Source organism: Thunnus maccoyii, chromosome 17 (assembly GCF_910596095.1).
Source record: "Thunnus maccoyii chromosome 17, fThuMac1.1, whole genome shotgun sequence".
Classification (NCBI taxonomy): Eukaryota; Metazoa; Chordata; class Actinopteri; order Scombriformes; family Scombridae; genus Thunnus; species Thunnus maccoyii.
In genome coordinates this window covers 418,339-442,222 of record NC_056549.1, presented here as the reverse complement: position 1 = coordinate 442,222, position 23,884 = coordinate 418,339, and the positions used below count along the sequence as shown (strand labels likewise).

Sequence of the window (23,884 nt, the reverse complement as noted above, 5' to 3'; positions counted from 1 at the left end):
TGTTGTTGTGTTTGTGTTGTTGTGTAGTTGTGTTTGTGTTGTTGTGTTGTTGTGTTTGTGTTGTTGTGTTGTTGTGTTGTGTTGTTGTGTTGTTGTGTTGTGTTTGTGTTGTTGTGTTTGTGTTGTTGTGTTGTTGTGTTTGTGTTGTTGTGTTGTTGTGTTTGTGTTGTGTGTTTGTGTTGTTGTGTTGTTGTGTTTGTGTTGTTGTGTTGTTGTGTTGTTGTGTTTGTGTTGTGTTGTTGTGTTTGTGTTGTGTGTTTGTGTTGTTGTGTTGTGTTTGTGTTGTTGTGTTGTTGTGTTTGTGTTGTTGTGTGTTTGTGTGTTTGTGTGTTTGTGTTGTTGTGTTGTTGTGTTGTTGTGTTTGTGTTGTTGTGTTGTTGTGTTTGTGTTGTTGTGTGTTTGTGTGTTTGTGTTGTTGTGTTGTTGTGTAGTTGTGTTGTTGTGTTTGTGTTGTTGTGTTGTTGTGTTTGTGTTGTTGTGTTGTTGTGTTGTCGTGTTGTCGTGTTGTTGTGTTGTTGTGTTATTGTGTTTGTGTTGTTGTGTGTTTGTGTTGTTGTGTTGTTGTTGTGTCTCTCTGTGGGGAACGTGTCAGCTAACGAGGCCTCTGACTGTCCATCACTGTTGGTTTCTGTGTTGTTGTGTTTGTGTTGTTGTGTTGTTGTTGTGTTGTTGTGTTGTTGTGTGTGTGTTGTTGTGTTTGTGTTGTTGTGTAGTTGTGTTTGTGTTGTTGTGTTTGTGTTGTTGTGTTTGTGTTGTTGTGTAGTTGTGTTTGTGTTGTTGTGTTGTTGTGTTTGTGTTGTTGTGTTGTGTTGTTGTGTTGTTGTGTTTGTGTTGTTGTGTTTGTGTTGTTGTGTTTGTGTTGTTGTGTAGTTGTGTTTGTGTTGTTGTGTTTGTGTTGTTGTGTTTGTGTTGTTGTGTAGTTGTGTTTGTGTTGTTGTGTTGTTGTGTTTGTGTTGTTGTGTTGTGTTGTTGTGTAGTTGTGTTTGTGTTGTTGTGTTTGTGTTGTTGTGTTTGTGTTGTTGTGTAGTTGTGTTTGTGTTGTTGTGTTGTTGTGTTTGTGTTGTTGTGTTTGTGTTGTTGTGTTGTTGTGTTTGTGTTGTTGTGTTGTTGTGTTTGTGTTGTTGTGTTTGTGTTGTTGTGTTTGTGTTGTTGTGTTGTTGTGTTTGTGTTGTTGTGTTGTGTTGTTGTGTTGTTGTGTTTGTGTTGTTGTGTTTGTGTTGTTGTGTTGTTGTGTTTGTGTTGTTGTGTTGTGTTTGTGTTGTTGTGTTTGTGTTGTTGTGTTGTTGTGTTGTTGTGTTTGTGTTGTTGTGTTGTTGTGTTTGTGTTGTGTGTTTGTGTTGTTGTGTTGTTGTGTTTGTGTTGTTGTGTTGTTGTGTTGTTGTGTTTGTGTTGTGTTGTTGTTTGTGTTGTGTGTTTGTGTTGTTGTGTTGTTGTGTTTGTGTTGTTGTGTTGTTGTGTTTGTGTTGTTGTGTGTTTGTGTGTTTGTGTGTTTGTGTTGTTGTGTTGTTGTGTTTGTGTTGTTGTGTTGTTGTGTTTGTGTTGTTGTGTGTTTGTGTGTTTGTGTTGTTGTGTTGTTGTGTAGTTGTGTTGTTGTGTTTGTGTTGTTGTGTTGTTGTGTTGTTGTGTTTGTGTTGTTGTGTTGTTGTGTTGTCGTGTTGTCGTGTTGTTGTGTTGTTGTGTTATTGTGTTTGTGTTGTTGTGTGTTTGTGTTGTTGTGTTGTTGTGTTTGTGTTGTTGTGTGGTTGTGTTTGTGTTGTTGTGTTTGTGTTGTTGTGTTTGTGTTGATGTGTAGTTGTGTTTGTGTTGTGTTGTTGTGTTTGTGTTGTTGTGTTTGTGTTGTTGTGTTTGTGTTGTTGTGTTGTTGTGTTTGTGTTGTTGTGTTGTGTTGTTGTGTTGTTGTGTTTGTGTTGTTGTGTTTGTGTTGTTGTGTTGTTGTGTTGTTGTGTTTGTGTTGTTGTGTTGTTGTGTTGTTGTGTTTGTGTTGTTGTGTTGTTGTGTTTGTGTTGTGTGTTTGTGTTGTTGTGTTGTTGTGTTTGTGTTGTTGTGTTGTTGTGTTGTTGTGTTTGTGTTGTTGTGTTGTTGTGTTTGTGTTGTGTGTTTGTGTTGTTGTGTTGTTGTGTTTGTGTTGTTGTGTTGTTGTGTTTGTGTTGTGTGTTTGTGTTGTTGTGTTGTTGTGTTTGTGTTGTTGTGTTGTTGTGTTGTTGTGTTTGTGTTGTGTGTTTGTGTTGTTGTGTTGTTGTGTTTGTGTTGTTGTGTTGTTGTGTTGTTGTGTTTGTGTTGTTGTGTTGTTGTGTTTGTGTTGTGTGTTTGTGTTGTTGTGTTGTTGTGTTTGTGTTGTTGTGTTGTTGTGTTTGTGTTGTTGTGTTGTTGTGTTTGTGTTGTGTGTTTGTGTTGTTGTGTTGTTGTGTTTGTGTTGTTGTGTTGTTGTGTTTGTGTCGTTGTGTTGTTGTGTTTGTGTTGTTGTGTTGTTGTGTTGTTGTGTTTGTGTTGTTGTGTTGTTGTGTTTGTGTTGTTGTGTTGTTGTGTTGTTGTGTTTGTGTTGTTGTGTTGTTGTGTTTGTGTTGTTGTGTGTTTGTGTGTTTGTGTTGTTGTGTAGTTGTGTTGTTGTGTTTGTGTTGTTGTGTTGTTGTGTTGTTGTGTTTGTGTTGTTGTGTTGTGTTGTCGTGTTGTCGTGTTGTTGTGTTGTTGTGTTATTGTGTTTGTGTTGTCGTGTTTGTGTTGTTGTGTTGTTGTTGTGTCTCTCTGTGGGGAACGTGTCAGCTAACGAGGCCTCTGACTGTCCATCACTGTTGGTTTCTGTGTTGTTGTGTTTGTGTTGTCGTGTTGTTGTGTTGTGTTTGTGTTGTTGTTGTGTTTGTGTTGTTGTGTTGTTGTGTTGTTGTTGTGTTGTTGTTGTGTCTCTCTGTGGGGAACGTGTCAGCTAACGAGGCCTCTGACTGTCCATCACTGTTGGTTTCTGTGTTATTGTGTTTGTGTTGTCGTGTTGTTGTGTTGTGTTTGTGTTGTTGTTGTGTTTGTGTTGTTGTGTTGTTGTGTTGTTGTTGTGTTGTTGTTGTGTCTCTCTGTGGGGAACGTGTCAGCTAACGAGGCCTCTGACTGTCCATCACTGTTGGTTTCTGTGTTATTGTGTTTGTGTTGTTGTGTTGTTGTGTTTGTGTTGTTGTGTTGTTGTGTTGTTGTTGTGTTGTTGTGTTGTTGTGTTTGTGTTGTTGTGTTGTTGTGTGTGTGTTGTTGTGTTTGTGTTGTTGTGTAGTTGTGTTTGTGTTGTTGTGTTTGTGTTGTTGTGTTTGTGTTGTTGTGTAGTTGTGTTTGTGTTGTTGTGTTGTTGTGTTTGTGTTGTTGTGTTTGTGTTGTTGTGTTTGTGTTGTTGTGTTGTTGTTTGTGTTGTTGTGTTGTGTTGTTGTGTTGTTGTGTTTGTGTTGTTGTGTTTGTGTTGTTGTGTTGTTGTGTTGTTGTGTTTGTGTTGTTGTGTTGTTGTGTTGTTGTGTTTGTGTTGTTGTGTTGTTGTGTTTGTGTTGTGTGTTTGTGTTGTTGTGTTGTTGTGTTTGTGTTGTTGTGTTGTTGTGTTGTTGTGTTTGTGTTGTTGTGTTGTTGTGTTTGTGTTGTGTGTTTGTGTTGTTGTGTTGTTGTGTTTGTGTTGTTGTGTTGTTGTGTTTGTGTTGTTGTGTTGTTGTGTTTGTGTTGTGTGTTTGTGTTGTTGTGTTGTTGTGTTTGTGTTGTTGTGTTGTTGTGTTTGTGTTGTTGTGTTGTTGTGTTTGTGTTGTTGTGTGTTTGTGTGTTTGTGTTGTTGTGTTGTTGTGTTGTTGTGTTTGTGTTGTTGTGTTGTTGTGTTTGTGTTGTTGTGTGTTTGTGTGTTTGTGTTGTTGTGTAGTTGTGTTGTTGTGTTTGTGTTGTTGTGTTGTTGTGTTGTTGTGTTTGTGTTGTTGTGTTGTGTTGTCGTGTTGTCGTGTTGTTGTGTTGTTGTGTTATTGTGTTTGTGTTGTCGTGTTTGTGTTGTTGTGTGTTTGTGTTGTTGTGTTGTTGTGTTGTTGTTGTGTCTCTCTGTGGGGAACGTGTCAGCTAACGAGGCCTCTGACTGTCCATCACTGTTGGTTTCTGTGTTATTGTGTTTGTGTTGTCGTGTTGTTGTGTTGTGTTTGTGTTGTTGTTGTGTTTGTGTTGTTGTGTTGTTGTGTTGTTGTTGTGTTGTTGTTGTGTCTCTCTGTAGGGAACGTGTCAGCTAACGAGGCCTCTGACTGTCCATCACTGTTGGTTTCTGTGTTGTTGTGTTTGTGTTGTTGTGTTGTTGTGTTGTTGTTGTGTTGTTGTGTTGTTGTGTTTGTGTTGTTGTGTTGTTGTGTGTGTGTTGTTGTGTTGTTGTTGTGTTGTTGTGTTGTTGTGTAGTTGTGTTGTTGTTGTGTTGTTGTGTTGTTGTGTTGTTGTTGTTGTGTTGTTGTTGTGTTGTTGTTGTGTCTCTCTGTAGGGAACGTGTCAGCTAACGAGGCCTCTGACTGTCCATCACTGTTGGTTTCTGTGTTATTGTGTTTGTGTTGTTGTGTTTGTGTTGTTGTGTTGTTGTGTTGTTGTGTTTGTGTTGTTGTGTTGTTGTGTTGTTGTGTTGTTGTTGTTGTGTTGTTGTTGTGTGTCTGTAGGGAACGTGACAGCTAACGAGGCCTCTGACTGTCCATCACTGTTGGTTTCTGTGTTATTGTGTTATTGTGTTTGTGTTGTTGTGTTTGTGTTGTTGTGTTTGTGTTGTCGTGTTGTTGTGTTGTTGTTGTGTTGTTGTGTTGTTGTTGTGTTGTTGTTGTGTTGTTGTTGTGTTGTTGTGTGTGTTGTTGTTGTGTTGTTGTGTGTGTTGTTGTTGTGTTGTTGTTGTTGTGTTTCTCTGTAGGGAACGTGTCAGCTAACGAGGCCTCTGACTGTCCATCACTGTTGGTTTCTGTGTTATTGGTTCAGTTTATTTCTGTAAAGGTTTATAAAGTACATAAATAAAGAAAAGTCATATTTTAATATGTATTTGGCTTCTTGTATGTTTATTATTTATTGATAAAAGCAGCTGAAGTCATGTTCATAGTTAATTGTACTCTTGTTGCGTGTGTCAGCAGAGACCAGACCTCCCAGTCTGAGGAGTGACTGGTCTATGAGACGTCCCACTGAGTTTACAGATGGACACGTCTCCGTCCATTAAGGCTCAGAATGTAAACTGCTGGTTGCTTCCTCTTTGAAACGTCACATCCAACAATGAGACCAGTATTTACAGTAGAAACCAGTTTGTGTTTCTACCAGGATTCATAAATAAACTGGTCTTAGTGGTCCGTCTGCCTCTGGACTCCAGGTTCATGGTGAGCACATTTCTGTAATCAATATTTTATTGTCTTATCAAATAAAACACTTCTAGCATTTAACATAAAAGACACTCAGTGACCATTTTATTACGTTTAAACTAACGCAGCCTGTAACTCGACCTCCATGACGGTCGACCTTCAGCTTCGGTTAAATGTCTTTCAGAGAGATGCTGAGTCAGCGTCGACGCTTCCTGGTCGACCATCAGTGATGTCAGAATAAAGATAAAACAACCTCGTCTGTGCTCAATATCTCTGCTGATGATTCTGTTTGTTCATCACTGAACATTCACACACATTCACATTACACATATTGATTAGAGCAGCTTAAACGCACAAACACAGCGCCGCCGTTTGCATCTTGTGCGTGTTTCCTCTTTGGTAGAGGACGTATGACGAACGTCCGTTACTTTGATTGAATTACAGATTACCGTACTGGTTCCATCAGGATCTCAACTTGTTTCAGCTGCTGGAGGAGGAACATCATCAGGTTTGTGAAGAACAAGCTGAAGAAGATCCAGAAGCTTCTGAGTCCAGATTACCCAGAATGCTTAGAGAGTCAGAGGGAGGATGAGGAGGTGTTGGACGGTGAGGAGGAAGAGCAGAGGAGGAGTCACAGTTAATCCTGTAGGTTCATGTGATTTATTGTCCACTCATGCAGCACAGCGATGTCAGCTGACTGGTCTCAGTCCAGTCCTGTTCAGGCAGGTAAACAGCTGTTCCAACCTGTCAGCTGCTGATACCTTCATGCAGGTGCTGTTTGCTGGACACACACTGTTTCCTGTTCTGGAAGATTTCAGCAGCTTGTGATGTTTCTGTGTTTCTCGTCCAGCTGCTGAGAGTCTCTTCGAGGGCCTGACTGAGCACTGTAACAGGGTATTAACTCACACGTATCGCTGGTGATATCACACGGTTGGCTGCTTAGTTTGCTGTTATGCTGAACTTGTGTGAATTCTTTTGTATCGACATTGATCAAAAACTCAGTTAATGTAGCAGACAAGCTAATGTTTGGCAAATAATAATAATAATAATAATAATAATAATGATAATAATAAACTTTATTTGTATAGCATGATGCATGATGCTGTCTTGCTTTTACAAAAGACAGAAACACCGGAGATACCTAAATTCTCCTTATTAACGGACGCTTTTCTAGTCCACCGACCACTGAGAGTGCTTTAGAACATTCACACGCTGGTGCGAGCAGCCCGTCGGCTCATCAACAGTCGCTCGGGGTCTTGCTCAAGGACACATCAGCACTCTCTAGTGAGAAACCAGGGATCGAACCGGGAACCCCCCGGTCACGACTGCTCTAGAGCCATGCCGCCCCTCAAGGACTGAACTGGTTTTGGTCATACTCTTACCTGGTGGTGTTGGGATTGTTTTGGGGTTCTCCTGTTAGCTTACTGCAGATTGAGATTCCAGCAGAGTCATTTTGTAAATGACGGTGGCTTCAAATGCATTCACTGGGGTCACGGGTAGCACAGTATGTCAGGCAGTACAGGTAAAAGAATGAGTTTTTATGTCTAGGGGATTAAATAGACGCAGGCCTTACCTGAGACCCGGTGGACTCCACGTTACCTGCAGAGCTGCTCCCTGAGGGTTTTGTAGGAGCCATTTATGTGTATTGTTGATATGTCATATTATTTTGTTTAAATATATCTTGCAGTATTGTTTTGGACACTTGGTGGAGGTCATTAGATGCGCAGGTTAGTATATATAGGTGACAGGAAGTGGTTGCACAGGTGGGGGGAGCACACAGTTCACATCAGACCAGAGGGCTGTTCCATCAAGCTGGATAAAGGAAAAGTCTGGCTTCTTTTGATAAGTCTCGCTAATTTAAAGTGAGAGTTCGTTCCATCACTGCGGCGTATATGATTCCCAGCTCAGTAACCATGGCAACCATGGTAACTTATACTGCAGCACTAGCTGCTCCGTGGCGGGTTAACAGTCGAGCTTAATGTAGCTGCGTGTCAAAGAATGTCCGACGGGCGGAAACAGACTCTCAACAGACGGTTCCAGCAAGTGTCTTTTCACACTCGCATCACTTTTCTACGGAAGCCCTGAAAGGCAAACAAGAAAAAAATTTTTCCTGGAGATCCAATTTCTAAGTTTGATCTAAATTCGTTTCTCTCGTATTTATGAGTTAAGAACAAGTGAAAAAAATGTTTCTGTCAGGATGTCAGGCTAATCTGCCGTTAGCATTAGCACCTGTTTTTGATATTAATGATGGATGGGCGTTAGCGCCCGCTAGCTAACAGTTAACGTCAGTAAAGCTAACACTAACAGCAGATTAGCGACAGTAATGTTACAGAATATATGTAGCTTGTGTTTAGAGGCTTTTAAAACTCACCTGGAGGAAAACATGAATGAACATGGTGATGGTGCACTTGTGGCCCCTTGTGGCTGAAATGAGTATTACAACAACAAACACATAAAAAAAAAACTTAGAAAAATGATCCTGGCAAAACTGTTCCATTTGTTCTTAACTCATAAACACAAGAGAATTTAGATCAGACTTAGAAACTGGATCTGAACTGTGAGGGACCTTTACGAAAATACATGTTTGAGTTAATCCCCATTTTATTCGTGGTCACCTTTGTTTTGGAGTGAATCCTTTTATTTAAAAGCTTCACTCATTTTGTTCAAGCTGAGAAGACAAAAAGAAAATGAAATAAAGTCCAAACTACGACCTTCTGCTGGTTAATTAAAGCAGCTGTTTGCTAACGAGTTGAACATATCGACTGAGAAGACGACGATGTGTCAGATTGTGTTCACGGCTCGTTTCTGATGGAACATCAGTTCCTGCATGTTGGCGAACTGTTGGCTCCTCCTCCCTGACTGCGGTGGTCAGAACGCCGTGTCGCTCGCCTTCACAGCAGATAATAAGACAACACAGACAGAACAGAGTCACTAGTGATGATCACGTCTGTACGTGTCTATACGTTGTTAACCTGCAGTGTTAGACGTTAATCTGTTATCAGTTCCTGCAGGTTTCAAGTGACTGAATGTGTTTTTGGTTTGATGAATCCTTCTGACAGTAAATTGTCATCTTACTGTGTTTTAATATTTGAACCCTCTGGATGGATCTTTATGATCCGTCACTAGAAGTTAAATGAACCTGCTGCTTGTGAGCAGCTCAGGATCGTCTCACTGACGAGTCCTGAACTTCAGACGGACACGTTTAGCTTCAGGATGTTTGGTGAAAGTGAGCTGTGACTGTGTTAATAAAGTTACTGTTGAATGAAGACAGCGCGGCAGCAGCAGGTAGTTTGGGGCCACAGAGACTTTATTAGATATTTCAGGTGTTAGATGCGTCCAACAGGTCGAGACAGGAAATAGAAAATCCTTCACATGTTGGAAGACTGAAGTCTAACTGAGCAGCTCTACGAGTCCTGCAGCTTCAGGACTGTTTCTGTTACACTGAGGGGGGGCGGGGGGTGAGGGGGGGGGGGGTCGGTGAGGGGGTGAGGGGGGGAGGTGTCAGAGGTCAAAGGTTACAGTGACACAGTTCACTTCTGCTCGGGCATCAGGTCGTCGATGCTCTCGCCGGCCTCCAGACGCTTCTCCATGTCCACCAGCAGGTTGACTCCGTCCACCACCATCTGGACCAGCTCCACCTCCGAGAAGCCCAGCCGGTCTGCGTTCGAGATGTCGAAGACTCCGCCCACCGCCGCCGTGTCCACGCCACCTGCAGGCACAGACAGGAAGTGATGTCACGGGCCGAGGGACACCTTCAGAGTTCACAGCATCTGATTGGCTTTTAATTCATTTTATTTATTTGCACAAATAACAAGAAACAAAAAACAATAATTGACTGAAGGAAAACATCTAAAACTGATGATTAGAATAAAGTCACAGTAACGCTTCATTAACAGCTTTATTCAAATATAAATAATGATCTGTTGCATTGACGATGACGTCTGTTGTATTAACAGTATTTTCATATTTTATATTTATATGTTTATATTTATTTGCATTGTGTCTGCGGCTGCTTTTTAATTCTTTATTTGGAATAAATAAAGTTTCTGTTTGTCTCAGATAAGAAGCCTGTAAACTAATCTGCATATTTAATTAGTTTGTGAAACATTTTACAGAAGAAATTATAATAAAAAACAAGATTTTTATTTTTTTAAAGAAACAACAAAAAACTACGAAGAGTTTTCTGTCTTCAAGGATTAACTGTCTGTCTGTCTACCTGTCTGTCTACCTGTCTGTCTGTTCACCTGTCTGTCTGTTCACCTGTCTGTCTGTCTACCTGTCTGTCTGTCTGTTCACCTGTCTGTCTGTTCACCTGTCTGTCTGTTCACCTGTCTGTCTGTCTACCTGTCTGTCTGTCTGTTCACCTGTCTGTCTGTTCATCTGTCTGTCTGTTCACCTGTCTGTTCACCTGTCTGTCTGTTCACCTGTCTGTCTACCTGTCTGTCTGTCTACCTGTCTGTCTGTTCACCTGTCTGTCTGTCTACCTGTCTGTCTGTCTGTTCACCTGTCTGTCTGTTCACCTGTCTGTCTGTTCACCTGTCTGTTCACCTGTCTCTCTGTCTACCTGTCTGTCTGTCTGTTCACCTGTCTGTCTGTTCACCTGTCTGTTCACCTGTCTGTCTACCTGTCTGTCTGTCTACCTGTCTGTCTGTTCACCTGTCTGTCTGTCTACCTGTCTGTCTGTCTGTTCACCTGTCTGTCTGTTCACCTGTCTGTCTGTTCACTTGTCTGTTCACCTGTCTGTCTGTTCACCTGTCTGTCTGTCTGTCTGTCTGTCTGTCTGTTCACCTGTCTGTCTGTTCACTTGTCTGTCTACCTGTCTGTCTGTTCACCTGTCTGTTCACCTGTCTGTCTGTTCACCTGTCTGTCTACCTGTCTGTTCACCTGTCTGTCTACCTGTCTGTCTACCTGTCTGTTCACCTGTCTGTCTGTTCACCTGTCTGTCTACTTGTCTGTCTACCTGTCTGTCTACTTGTTTCTACCTGTCTGTCTGTTCATCTGTCTGTCTGTCTACCTGTCTGTCTACCTGTCTGTCTGTTCACCTGTCTGTCTACCTGTCTGTCTGTCTACCTGTCTGTCTGTTCACCTGTCTGTCTGTCTACCTGTCTGTCTGTCTGTTCACCTGTCTGTCTGTTCACCTGTCTGTCTGTTCACCTGTCTGTTCACCTGTCTGTCTGTTCACCTGTCTGTTCACCTGTCTCTCTGTCTACCTGTCTGTCTGTCTGTTCACCTGTCTGTCTGTCTGTTCACCTGTCTGTCTGTTCACCTGTCTGTCTGTTCACTTGTCTGTTCACCTGTCTGTCTGTTCACCTGTCTGTCTGTCTGTCTGTCTGTCTGTCTGTTCACCTGTCTGTCTGTTCACTTGTCTGTCTACCTGTCTGTCTGTTCACCTGTCTGTTCACCTGTCTGTCTGTTCACCTGTCTGTCTACCTGTCTGTCTACCTGTCTGTTCACCTGTCTGTCTGTTCACCTGTCTGTCTACTTGTCTGTCTACCTGTCTGTCTACTTGTTTCTACCTGTCTGTCTACCTGTCTGTCTACCTGTCTGTCTACTTGTTTCTACCTGTCTGTCTACCTGTCTGTCTATTTGTTTCTACCTGTCTGTCTACCTGTCTGTCTACTTGTTTCTACCTGTCTGTCTACCTGTCTGTCTATTTGTTTCTACCTGTCTGTCTACCTGTCTGTCTATTTGTTTCTACCTGTCTGTCTACCTGTTTCCGCCTGTCTGTCTACCTGTCTGTCTACCTGTCTGTCTACCTGTCTGTCTATTTGTTTCTACCTGTCTGTCTACCTGTTTCCGCCTGTCTGTCTACCTGTCTGTCTACCTGTCTGTCTACCTGTCTGTCTACTTGTTTCTACCTGTCTGTCTACCTGTCTGTCTACCTGTCTGTCTATTTGTTTCTACCTGTCTGTCTACCTGTTTCCGCCTGTCTGTCTACCTGTCTGTCTACCTGTCTGTCTACTTGTTTCTACCTGTCTGTCTGTCTGTCTACCTGTCTGTCTACCTGTCTGTCTACCTGTTTCCGCCTGTCTGTCTACCTGTCTGTCTACCTGTCTGTCTACTTGTTTCTACCTGTCTGTCTATTTGTTTCTACCTGTCTGTCTGTCTACCTGTCTGTCTACCTGTTTCCGCCTGTTTGTCTACCTGTCTGTCTGTCTGTCTGTTCACCTGTTTGTCTACCTGTTTCTACCTGTCTGTCTACCTGTCTGTCTGTCTATCTGTTTCCACCTGTCTGTCTACCTGTCTGTCTACCTGTTTCTACCTGTCTGTCTACTTGTTTCTACCTGTCTGTCTACCTGTCTGTCTACCTGTCTGTCTACCTGTTTCTACCTGTCTGTTCACCTGTCTGTCTACCTGTCTGTCTACCTGTTTCTACCTGTCTGTCTACCTGTCTGTTCACCTGTCTGTCTACCTGTCTGTCTACCTGTTTCTACCTGTTTCTACCTGTCTGTCTACCTGTTTTTACCTGTTTCTACCTGTCTGTCTACCTGTTTCTACCTGTCTGTCTACCTGTTTCTACCTGTCTGTCTACCTGTTTCTACCTGTTTCTACCTGTTTCTACCTGTCTGTCTACCTGTCTGTTCACCTGTCTGTCTACCTGTCTGTCTACCTGTTTCTACCTGTTTCTACCTGTTTCTACCTGTCTGTCTACCTGTTTTTACCTGTTTCTACCTGTCTGTCTACTTGTTTCTACCTGTCTGTCTACCTGTTTCTACCTGTTTCTACCTGTTTCTACCTGTCTGTCTACCTGTCTGTTCACCTGTCTGTCTACCTGTCTGTCTACCTGTTTCTACCTGTTTCTACCTGTCTGTCTACCTGTCTGTTCACCTGTCTGTCTACCTGTCTGTCTACCTGTCTGTCTACCTGTTTCTACCTGTTTCTACCTGTTTCTACCTGTTTCTACCTGTCTGTCTACCTGTTTCTACCTGTTTCTGTCTACCTGTTTCTACCTGTTTCTACCTGTTTCTACCTGTCTGTCTACCTGTTTCTACCTGTTTCTACCTGTTTCTACCTGTCTGTCTACCTGTTTCTACCTGTTTCTGTCTACCTGTTTCTACCTGTTTCTACCTGTTTCTACCTGTCTGTCTACCTGTTTCTACCTGTCTGTCTACCTGTTTCTACCTGTTTCTACCTGTCTGTCTGCCTGTTTCTATCTGTTTCTACCTGTCTGTCTACCTGTTTCTACCTGTCTGTCTACCTGTTTCTACCTGTTTCTACCTGTTTCTACCTGTCTGTCTACCTGTTTCTACCTGTTTCTACCTGTTTCTACCTGTTTCTGTCTACCTGTTTCTACCTGTTTCTACCTGTTTCTACCTGTCTGTCTACCTGTTTCTACCTGTTTCTGTCTACCTGTTTCTACCTGTTTCTACCTGTTTCTACCTGTCTGTCTACCTGTTTCTACCTGTCTGTCTACCTGTTTCTACCTGTTTCTACCTGTCTGTCTGCCTGTTTCTATCTGTTTCTACCTGTCTGTCTACCTGTTTCTACCTGTCTGTCTACCTGTTTCTACCTGTTTCTACCTGTTTCTACCTGTCTGTCTACCTGTTTCTACCTGTTTCTACCTGTTTCTGTCTACCTGTTTCTACCTGTTTCTACCTGTTTCTACCTGTCTGTCTACCTGTTTCTACCTGTTTCTACCTGTTTCTACCTGTTTCTACCTGTCTGTCTACCTGTTTCTACCTGTTTCTACCTGTCTGTCTACCTGTTTCTACCTGTCTGTCTACCTGTTTCTACCTGTCTGTCTGCCTGTTTCTATCTGTTTCTACCTGTCTGTCTACCTGTTTCTACCTGTCTGTCTACCTGTTTCTACCTGTTTCTACCTGTTTCTACCTGTTTCTACCTGTCTGTCTGCCTGTTTCTACCTGTTTCTACCTGTCTGTCTACCTGTTTCCACCTGTCTGTCTACCTGTTTCTACCTGTTTCCGCCTGTCTGTCTACCTGTTTCTACCTGTTTCTACCTGTCTGTCTACCTGTTTCTACCTGTTTCTACCTGTCTGTCTACCTGTTTCCGCCTGTCTGTCTACCTGTTTCTACCTGTTTCCGCCTGTCTGTCTACCTGTTTCTACCTGTTTCTACCTGTCTGTCTACCTGTTTCCGCCTGTCTGTCTACCTGTTTCTACCTGTTTCCGCCTGTCTGTCTACCTGTTTCTACCTGTTTCTACCTGTCTGTCTACCTGTTTCTACCTGTCTGTCTACCTGTTTCCACCTGTCTGTCTACCTGTTTCTACCTGTCTGTCTACCTGTTTCTACCTGTCTGTCTACCTGTCTGTCTACCTGTTTCCATCTGTCTGTCTGCGTACCTGTGCCTCTCTTCTGCAGCCTCAGCCTCTTGAGGATCTCTCCGAACTTCTCATGCTTGCTGACGTTGGGCAGCTTGACGTGGACTCCGGCCCGCAGCCCGGTCCCCAGGTTGGATGGACAGGTGAGGACGTAGCCCAGGTGCTCGTTCCACATGAACTCATGACTTCGCTCCTTAAACAAGGCCTCGATCTGCAGACGGAGAGAGAGAGAGAGAGACAGGTGTTCAGGTGAGGAGCTTCTGTTTGGAGATGTTTCATAAGAAGGACCTCTCCTGGAAACAGGAAGTGCGTGTCCAGGTGTTCACCTTGGTGAGTCCGTTGCAGAAGCGGGAGAACACCTCCCTCATGTTGCCTCCTTTCTGCATGCTGATGACACGCAGGTGATCCTCCTCGTTCACCCAGACCAGGAAGGTCTTGTTGTCGTTGTGCCTGCAGAGTGACGAGAGCAGAGTGTCAACATACAACAGGAAGTCTGTCAACAGCTGCTGAGAAACATGATTCAGCATCAGCTGAGGTTCAGTCAGGCGTCGGTATCTTCTCCTCCCGACCTCAGAAATATGATGGCTTCACTTTTTTACATCTTGCCTTTAATTTACTATTTTTTTAATGTTCAGGGTCATGCCATCACATTGCTGAGACTCAGCAGGTCAGAGGTCATACTGACCAGATGCCACGGCCGTCGGGCCAGTCGCGGGCCATGCCGGACGCCAGCAGCAGAGGGGAGACGGGTTTGTCAAACAGGAAGTGGTCATCGATCAGCTGCTGCTGCTCCTCCTCCGTCATGTTCTTCAGAGCGTAGTACTTCCCCTTCAGGTCTCCGTCCAGGATGTCCAGACCTGCAGATATCACACACAGGAGGTCAAAGGTCACACGACACATCCAAATCTGTATTTTAATGTAGATTAAAGAATAATAATTATTATTAATTATTATTATTGAGAATAAAGGTACATTTAAGAGTTTCAAAGTAAAATCGCTGCTTATTTTATTTCACAGGTTTCTACTTATTGTTACATTTCTGTCTTTGATGTTTCTATGTGACAAACAATAAAGTTTATTAAATCTTGAAAAAGTGTGAAGTTGGGTTTAAACTGAGCGACTCTTTTAAGGAGATCAATAACTGCTGATTGTTGTGACCGAACATTAATATCTTCACTGCAATTTTAATAAAAACTGATGTTTCTCTAATATTTTATTTTGCATCTTGGCTTCATTTTCCGAGTGAATTAATAGATACTGATGGTTTTCTCTGTGAGAGTCGGTGCTGCAGTCTGCTGGTCTGGTCCAGTCCAGTTGAGTCCAGTTGAGTCTCATTTGAATATGAAAGGCTTGTTTCAGGCTCGGAGCTCTCGGCCTCATTAAGAGTCTCAGCAGGGCGACTCAGAGCTCTCGGTTATGTAACAGTTTGATCCGCTGCTGCATTTACCGCGACGCTCACTGAGGCTCACTGAGGCATGATGGGAAAATATCTAAATAAAGACATTTTCTTTTCAGCTGAAATAAAACCAGACAGATGAAGGTCAGCTCTTCCTCTGCCTCTGTGACTCAGCAGCTCAGCTGCAGAACCAGCAGAGTTTAAACTGTGATGATGATGATGATGATGAGGAGGAGGAGGAGGATGTGTCCACATAGTGAACTCTGCGGTCACCAACATGTAAAACCAGCTGTGTGAGATGAATCAGTGATGGTCTGTTATTTTATTGATGGTTTGACATCAGAGACACATTCATCCTGTTCAGAGTTGAACTAAAACCTTTAATGTCTAAAATCTGCTGCAGCAGCGTCGTCAGGGAGTCTGAGCTGCAGCTTTGATACCGTTTGTCACAAAAGATACAAACTGAAACCAGATTATTTTCTGTCAGTTAAAGAATTAAGATTCTAATTGATTAACTACAAATGAACCTAAATATAATGAGCAGATATTTACTAACTAAACCAACACATTTCTGTTTTTTCTTATAATTTGTAATCGCTAACCTGACGCAGCCGACGGTGAAGTGTTTGGAAACTGTTTGGAAAAGGGGGCGGGCACTTTCAAAAACTACCTGGCAGGTGATTGGATGAACCATCCGTCAGTCACCGTCTTACACCTCGCGAGGCAGCTGGATATTCTCGAGATCACGCGAGAATCCTCGTGAGACGCCGATTGGTCGGAACCAGCGGAGGCTCAGACTCAAACGCTCAGCGTGACGCCTGACGGGACGGATTCTCATGTGAGGTCATGATCTCGCGACTCGCAAGGTGACGTAATCGCACCAGCTGTGAATTACTCAGGAAATTAGTTTAATATTAAAGGACTTTGATTAACTCTCTTACAAAGAATTTAAAAAAAGAAACGACTTCTTAGAATATTACAGGAATATATTATAAGTTAAATTAATCGCATTTATTGCATCATTTTCTTTGTTTTATCACTTATTTTATACATATTTATATATTATTTAGTTGTTGTGTTGTGTACTTGCTGCCTGATGTGCTATTATTATATAACTACATGTATCTGTCGCATCATACATTTTATTTACTGAGTCAGAGGTTCAGATTCTGGTCTTTGGTGCAGTAAATGATGTTGAGGTGTAGCGCAGCGTCCTGCAGGCAGGGGGCGGACTGACACCGCAGCAGTGACGGAAGGAAGGAAGTGATGTCATACTTTCAATGGAGAGGTTCTCGATGGCGCGGCGTTCTCCGCGGCTGCAGTGCGGCGGCAGACAGAACCCACGGATACTCCGTCCGGTCCGAACCCGAGAGCTCAGGACGTAGTTTGGATCCAGATCGTCCCCGCCCTGAAACAGACAGATAAGAACCAATAGAATCAAAGCAGATCAACCGTCCAATCAGATCAATAAGAGCTGACAAGCTGCATGATGTCATACAAAGAGCCTAAAAACTATCGGACAGTTGTGATTGGGCCACTTTGTGATGGTTTACCTGCAGGTTTTCAGGGTTCAGGTCCGTCTTGTGTTTGTCTGATGGTTTGTATCCTCCATGGCGGTCTTCGATCACTGGGTCCAACAGCTCTTTGAACACCTCGTATGTCTCCTCGTCTCCAGCGACGCAGCCCACCGTCATGATGAACGGATGACCTGCAGGGACGCAAAACGTCTGATCAGTTGAAGTTGTGTGTTTTACTCCTGAAGTGTTTTCTTTTTGTAATTAGATTAATATGAAGTGATTGTTGAAATGTTTTGCTCAACAAATGAAGTTGAATTCAGACAGGAAGTAAAATCAACAGTCTCTGTGTGAAGGTGACAAACAACATGATGGGTCACCTGGTCTGGGGGAGTTACCTGGTCTGGGGGAGGGGGTACCTGGTCCGGGGGAGTTACCTGGTCTGGGGGAGGGGTTATCTGGTCTGGGGGAGTTACCTGGTCTGGGGGAGGGGTTATCTGGTCTGGGGGAGGGGTTATCTGGTCTGGGGGAGAGTTACCTGGTCTGGGGGAGGGGTTATCTGGTCTGGGGGAGAGTTACCTGGTCTGGGGGAGAGTTACCTGGTCTGGGGGAGGGGTTATCTGGTCTGGGGGAGGGGTTATCTGGTCTGGGGGAGAGTTACCTGGTCTGGGGGAGGGGTTATCTGGTCTGGGGGAGAGTTACCTGGTCTGGGGGAGGGGTTACCTGGTCTGAGGGAGAGTTACCTGGTCTGGGGGAGAGTTACCTGGTCTGGGGGAGGGGTTATCTGGTCTGGGGGAGAGTTACCTGGTCTGGGGGAGTGGTCACCTGGTCTGGGGGAGAGTTACCTGGTCTGGGAGAGAGTCACCTGGTCTGGGGGACAGTTACCTGGTCTGGGGGAGTGGTCACCTGGTCTGGGGGAGAGTTACCTGGTCCAGGGGAGTGGTCACCTGGTCTGGGGGAGTGGTCACCTGGTCTGGGGGAGAGTTACCTGGTCCAGGGGAGTGGTCACCTGGTCCGGGGAGAGTTACCTGGTCTGGGGGAGAGTTACCTGGTCTGGGGGAGTGGTCACCTGGTCTGGGGGAGTGGTCACCTGGTCCGGGGGAGAGTTACCTGGTCCAGGGGAGTGGTCACCTGGTCCAGAGGAGAGTTACCTGGTCTGGGGGAGAGTTACCTGGTCTGGGGGAGTGGTCACCTGGTCTGGGGGAGAGTTACCTGGTCCAGGGGAGTGGTCACCTGGTCCAGGGGAGTGGTCACCTGGTCTGGGGGAGAGTTACCTGGTCTGGGAGAGAGTCACCTGGTCTGGGGGAGAGTTACCTGGTCCAGGGGAGTGGTCACCTGGTCTGGGGGAGAGTTACCTGGTCTGGGAGAGAGTTACCTGGTCTGGGGGAGTGGTCACCTGGTCTGGGGGAGAGTTACCTGGTCCAGGGGAGTGGTCACCTGGTCTGGGGGAGAGTTACCTGGTCTGGGAGAGAGTCACCTGGTCTGGGGGAGAGTTACCTGGTCCAGGGGAGTGGTCACCTGGTCTGGGGGAGAGTTACCTGGTCTGGGAGAGAGTTACCTGGTCTGGGGGAGTGGTCACCTGGTCCGGGGGAGAGTTACCTGGTCTGGGGGAGAGTTACCTGGTCCGGGGGAGTGGTCACCTGGTCCAGGGGAGTGGTCACCTGGTCCGGGGGAGAGTTACCTGGTCTGGGGGAGAGTTACCTGGTCTGGGGGAGTGGTCACCTGGTCTGGGGGAGAGTTACCTGGTCTGGGGGAGTGGTCACCTGGTCCAGGGGAGTAGTCACCTGGTCCGGGGGAGAGTTACCTGGTCCGGGGGAGAGTTACCTGGTCTGGGGGAGTGGTCACCTGGTCCAGGGGAGTAGTCACCTGGTCTGGGGGAGTGGTCACCTGGTCTGGGGGAGTGGTCACCTGGTCCAGGGGAGTAGTCACCTGGTCTGGGGGAGTGGTCACCTGGTCTGGGGGAGTGGTCACCTGGTCTGGGGGAGTGGTCACCTGGTCCAGGGGAGTAGTCACCTGGTCTGGGGGAGGGGTCATCTGGTTTAAGGTGTTACCTGGGTTGTCGACTCCGGTCTGGATGACGTCGTCCAGGGTGAATCCGCTGGGCGTCTCCTTGTCGCGCAGGTTGGCGTACATCTCAGGTGTGAGCACCTTGGCCATGTGGTTGTTGTGCTGGCTGAGGTCGGGGTACTCCTGCTCCGCCGAGTAGTTCATCTTCAGCTTGTTGTGTGTGTTTCCAAAAGGCATGATGACGTCTGGGCTGCTGACCTGGACCAGTTTGAGATGAAATGAACATTTATTGATTAGCTTCAGATTGTCATCACAGATATCTGATTATCAAACATTTACTAATTGATTAATTAATTCATCAAGTCTGAACAACAACTGAGTCACTTAATACTGACAGAAAGCAGTTAGTTCTTATCTTCTGTCCACCAGAAACATCGATGATCAATAGTTACGATCAACTGACATCAAATATTTATAAAGCAGGATTTTAGTTCAAATGTCAATAATATTAGTTTAGAGTCTGAAAGTATTTGTTTAATATTTGCTTCTTTAAACCTCCTTTAATTGTTCATGTTTAAAATCACAATTAAGTTCTTTTTGATCTTTTCTGCCAATAATCGATTATTGACTTTCTCTCCCAGCTCGCTGTTCAGGACCAGTAGCGTCACTGTTGAACTCACTGGGTCCTGACTGGGAGCTGCATGTAAATCACTGCAGATATCTTAAAGATAAAGATCAGGTGCTTCTATCAAAAATAATATGAAATATAATCAATAATATTCAAACCAACTTCTTATTAAACACAGTGCAACAAAGAAAAATCTTCTAGTTTTTACAAACAGCAGCTTCTGATTATTTTTAAACATTTTATAGTATTTATATTTGCAGAGATATATATTTATAATATATATTTGTGTATATATATATATAAATATATATTATAAATATATATTATAAATATATATACACACAGATTCAGATTTAATGTGTCTCTTCCGGTCTGTTTTGTTTCTCCTCTCAGACTTTATGATGTTAAATAGATTTACATATTTTATTTTATTTCTTATCTCTGAAGTGTTTTATAGTTATTTATTGATGTGACTTGACTAAAGATAAAGTGATAGATTGTCTCTCTACAGTCTGAATCACGTTCATTATTGATCTACAATCATTCCGTTAAATTCCTCTGCAGTCTAATTGAATCGTCCTGCTGCACAGACCCGGTCTGGCTCGGCTCGGCTCGGCTCAGGAAACCCTGAGGGGATCAGTGTGGAGTCTAAACCGGGACACAGAGGCTGATTATGATCAGCGGGAGGCCGCCGGAGTGACGCAGCAGCAGGCCGGGTTTAACCCTTCAGAGCGCGGCTGCTGCACCGCGACGCCCCGGTCACCTTCAACACGACGGACCCGGGAATCTAACGGCAATTAACCGGCTATTAACTGTCACTAATCAATGATCAAATCAGCAGAATGACAGACACCGTCTGTTAGAATAAAGTGGAAATATTCGAATGAAACTGAAATCTTTTGTTTGTTTGTTTGTTTGTTTACACAGTAAGATGCTGCAGCGCGTTTAGAGGAGACGTGATGATGGAGACAAAATCCGAACTTGATTGAAATATGAAATCTTTCATGAACAATCAGGTGTAAATAATCAATAACCCTGTGTGAGTGTGTCGCAGTGTCTCGGCCTCATCCTGCAGATTAACGGTGGTTTTTTTTACGCCTGACTGGATTTAAGGTGGATTTATTTCTGGGCCTTTTGTTCAAAGCTGCAGAATTTCAGACGTCCAGTCGGCGATAAAGACGCATTTTATTGATATAAAAGCTTTAATGCATCAGATCAAAGATGATTATTGAGAAAAAGACACATTTTTATTTGTCCGCTGCGGCTGCGCAACACCTGCAGACAGGACGGACTGCAAGGTCGTTTGGATGCAGACAGACAGACAGAGAGAGAGGCAGAGAGAGAGAGAGACAGACAGAGAGACAGGCAGAGAGAGAGAGAGAGAGAGAGACAGACAGAGAAAGAGAGAGAGACAGACAGACAGACAGAGAGAGAGAGAGAGAGACAGACAGACAGAGAGAGAGAGAGAGACAGACAGACAGAGAGAGAGAGAGAGACAGACAGGCAGACAGGCAGACAGACAGACAGGCTCTCTGCGGGTGTGCAGCCAGTAAACAGTAAACCGTCAGTAAGTCTCTTTGTTCTGGGAACCAGCAGCTCTCTGGTTTGACTGGTTTGTCTGGTCACTGCAGAGAGCGCGCGCGCCTCTCTGCGCGTGATGAACTGATGGTGGATGTATCGATGAGGTGATCGGCAGTGCTGTGATTGGTCAGGGTTAAAGGTGTTCCTACCTGTCAGTCGGGTCTGGGATGTGGTCTGAAGCGGGTCCGGTGCTGCTGCTGCTGCTGCGGATTAAAGCGGCTCTCAGCCTTTTATACCCGCCCCCCGCTCCTCATTGGCTCCTATTTACAGTCCATTCATTCCATTGGACAGAGAGGCCGCGGCCGGTCACGTGACGTATCTCTCCCCCCCCGTCTCTCTCTCTCTCTCTCTGCTGTCACAGGTTCGGATCCTGCCGCAGTGCCGCTGAGCAAAACACTGAACACGTCATCACCTGTTTCCTGACAGCAGAGCTTCTGTATGTTCCCCAAAACCACTGATTCACCTCTCACACAACAACAACAACAACAACAACAACAACGATAATAACAATAATAATAATAATACAGTTTATAGCAGAGTTTGTGTTTCATATTGAAGCAAAGAATCAGAACCTTCACAATAAAACAACAAAACAAGATAAACACAATAAAATGAGTTAAAGCTCGAAGAGAATAAACAACTACGAAGTAAAAACACATCAAACGTTAAAACTATGTGTTAATATTCTGTCGACAGATTCAGAAGAAGCCAGTTCACCCGCTGGTGTTCAGATAACACAGGTTGATAGTGCAACGTGTTGGAGGAAGCTCTCGGTTCGAGCTGGAGGACGGTGGTGGTTTGGTTTGGTTTGATTGGAGCAGAGCTCTGCTAGACGTCCTCCCAACCTGCCTCCTCCTAATGAGCAACAATCACCTGATGAAATGAAGTCACATCATGAAGACGTCACGTCTCCGGGACGTCTCACCTGCACACAGACTGGACTTTGGCGTTTGCACTGGAGTTATAAATCCTGTTTCATCACTGGATATGATTCATGTGTGGTCCTGATCAATAGAACATATTAATAACTGAAGTAAAGAGACTCTGCTGCAGCCTCAGTCACGTCTTTGAGGAGGTGAACGTCACGCCGTGACCTCCTGACACGAGACGTACAGTTTTATGGTGCATTCACTGACCGCTGTTCCTCCAGCTGCACATGTTTGTTTCATCTCAGCTGTTTGTGACATAAAATATTAAAAATGTTCTGAACATCTGCGTTTGTTACTGCAGCCTGCATGTTTCTTATCATGATGTTTCCCACTACAATAACTGACCAGTGGCCAACATCAACCATCCACATTAAACAGAAAACAAAATAAAAATATAATTCTTGTTGTCGTCGTGTTTTTCAGGACAAATATAAAATCTGATGTGAAGCTTCAGCAGTTTCTGGTTTAGCTGAGCATCAATGAAACGACAGACTGACCTCAGTGACGGAGCACTTTCTCCTGCAGCTCTAAATTATTCATCACCTGCAGAGGTGTGTGTGTGTGTGTGTGTGTGTGTGTGTGTGTGTCTGTGTGTGTGTGTGTGTGTGTCTGTGTGTGTGTGCGTGTGTGTGTGTGTGTGTGTGTGTGTGTGTGTGTGTGTGTGTGTGTGTCTGTGTGTGTGTGTGTGTGTGTGTGTGTGTGTGTGTGTGTGTGTGTTCTTTCTGCTCCATCAGTCTAAAACCACCCTCACTGACTCTACAGCAGCTCTGTGAGGCTGAGCTAAGCTAAATGCTAACGTCAGCATTTTAACATGCTAACATGTCGCTGTTTAGCCATTTTTTTTATATGAATTCATCCGACAGTTGTTGAGATATTTCACTAAAAAAAACTGAAATATGAACCTGCAGGCGGTGCCCGTTGAAGAGAGGATCAGTCCGGTCGGTAGGTTTCATCCTCTGAGGATCATGAACGTCTGACAGCTGTGAGATGTTTCAGACTGGATCACAGAGTCTGATCGATGAGAAGCTTTTTATAACTTAAACAGGAAATAAACTCAAAAACATCTTTATGTCTGTTTCTGAGAGAGATCTACTGGACTGGTGGAAAGTACATTTATTCAAGTTCTGATCTTAAAGGGGACCTGTGATGCTTTTTCCTTATTTTCAGTCATGTATATAATGTTAAACATGTCAAATAATGAGGTAAAAGTATGTATCATTAATCCTTGTGAGCAGGAAGCAGCAGCTCTGCTCTCAACGCGTCCAACAGTCGACGTCGTCTGGTGACGGATTTGTTTACCTGGTCGTCTGCTCCACGCTGAGCCACGACGCCGTCACACAGCAGCAAGTACAACAAGTAGTTTACCTGTTGGAGGTGTGCTGGTCGTCTGCAGCTCTTCATCAAACATCATCATCATCACTGTGGCTGTTTCTGCTTGTACTCTTCCTGCCTGCGTTATTTCTAACTGATCCGCTCAACAAACAGCTACAAATATCTCCACGTGTTGTTCTGTCAACTGGTTTTTAGCGCCGCTAACGAAGCTCCGCTAATTCAGTGAGGAACATGTTTCACTTCCTGTAAATAGTTCACAATAAAAGTCTCACGTTATTTGGTCATTTAAAAGCTTTTAATATGAAGCAGTAAAGCAGGAAATGTTGGGGTGGCATCAGCGGTAACTTAACACGACTCTGATAGGCTGCCCCTCGGCAGGCTTCCTGAAAGCTGGCCAATCAGAACAGAGTGGGCTCATCAGGAGGCGGGCCTTAAAGAGACAGGAGCTAAGACTTCCTGTTAGAGACAGAAGCTGAACTGAGGGTCTACATAAAGGGCCAGTAGAAGATAAATAAGGAGCTTTTAACTGGAAATCAGCTGGAAATGACCATAATAGGTTCCCTGTAAGTACAGTTAGAGGTACTTGTACTTTACTTGAGTATTTCCATGTGATGCTACTTTCTACATTTCAGAGGGAAATATTGTACTTTCTACTCCACTACATTTATTCGATTTTAGTTACTTTTCAGATGAAGATTTGAGACAATGGATAATATAACAAGCTTTTAAAATACAACACATAGTTGAAGATTAAGGATTAGGAGCTGGTGTTTAAAGATACTCGCATCTACATACTGTACATCTGTTGTACATCTGGCTTTTTGTGTCCAGTGTAGGAATTTGTGCACTCAAATATCTTTATGATTTTATGGGGGAATTATGAATTATTATTGTGCAACAACTCCAACATGA

General features: G+C 44.2%; 1 protein-coding gene and 1 long non-coding RNA gene across 2 annotated transcripts; one reads left to right on the top strand and one right to left on the bottom strand.

The window, feature by feature from the left end:
- Window positions 1-8,780: 8,780 nt before the first annotated feature.
- LOC121882902 (creatine kinase B-type) lies at window positions 8,781-20,949 on the bottom strand. The gene is made up of 8 exons (XM_042391409.1): window positions 20,861-20,949; window positions 18,547-18,760; window positions 16,535-16,689; window positions 16,257-16,389; window positions 14,271-14,442; window positions 13,912-14,035; window positions 13,607-13,796; window positions 8,781-9,015 (listed from the first exon to the last, which is right to left on the bottom strand). The coding sequence occupies exons 2-8, from the start codon at window positions 18,737-18,739 to the stop codon at window positions 8,837-8,839; spliced, it is 1,146 nt and encodes a 381-aa protein (XP_042247343.1). The 5' UTR covers window positions 18,740-18,760; window positions 20,861-20,949; the 3' UTR covers window positions 8,781-8,836.
- LOC121882903 lies at window positions 13,748-14,304 on the top strand. Its single transcript, XR_006092184.1, has 3 exons — window positions 13,748-13,834; window positions 13,987-14,132; window positions 14,221-14,304. It is a non-coding gene; the product is annotated as an uncharacterized LOC121882903 (long non-coding RNA).
- Window positions 20,950-23,884: the final 2,935 nt, after the last annotated feature.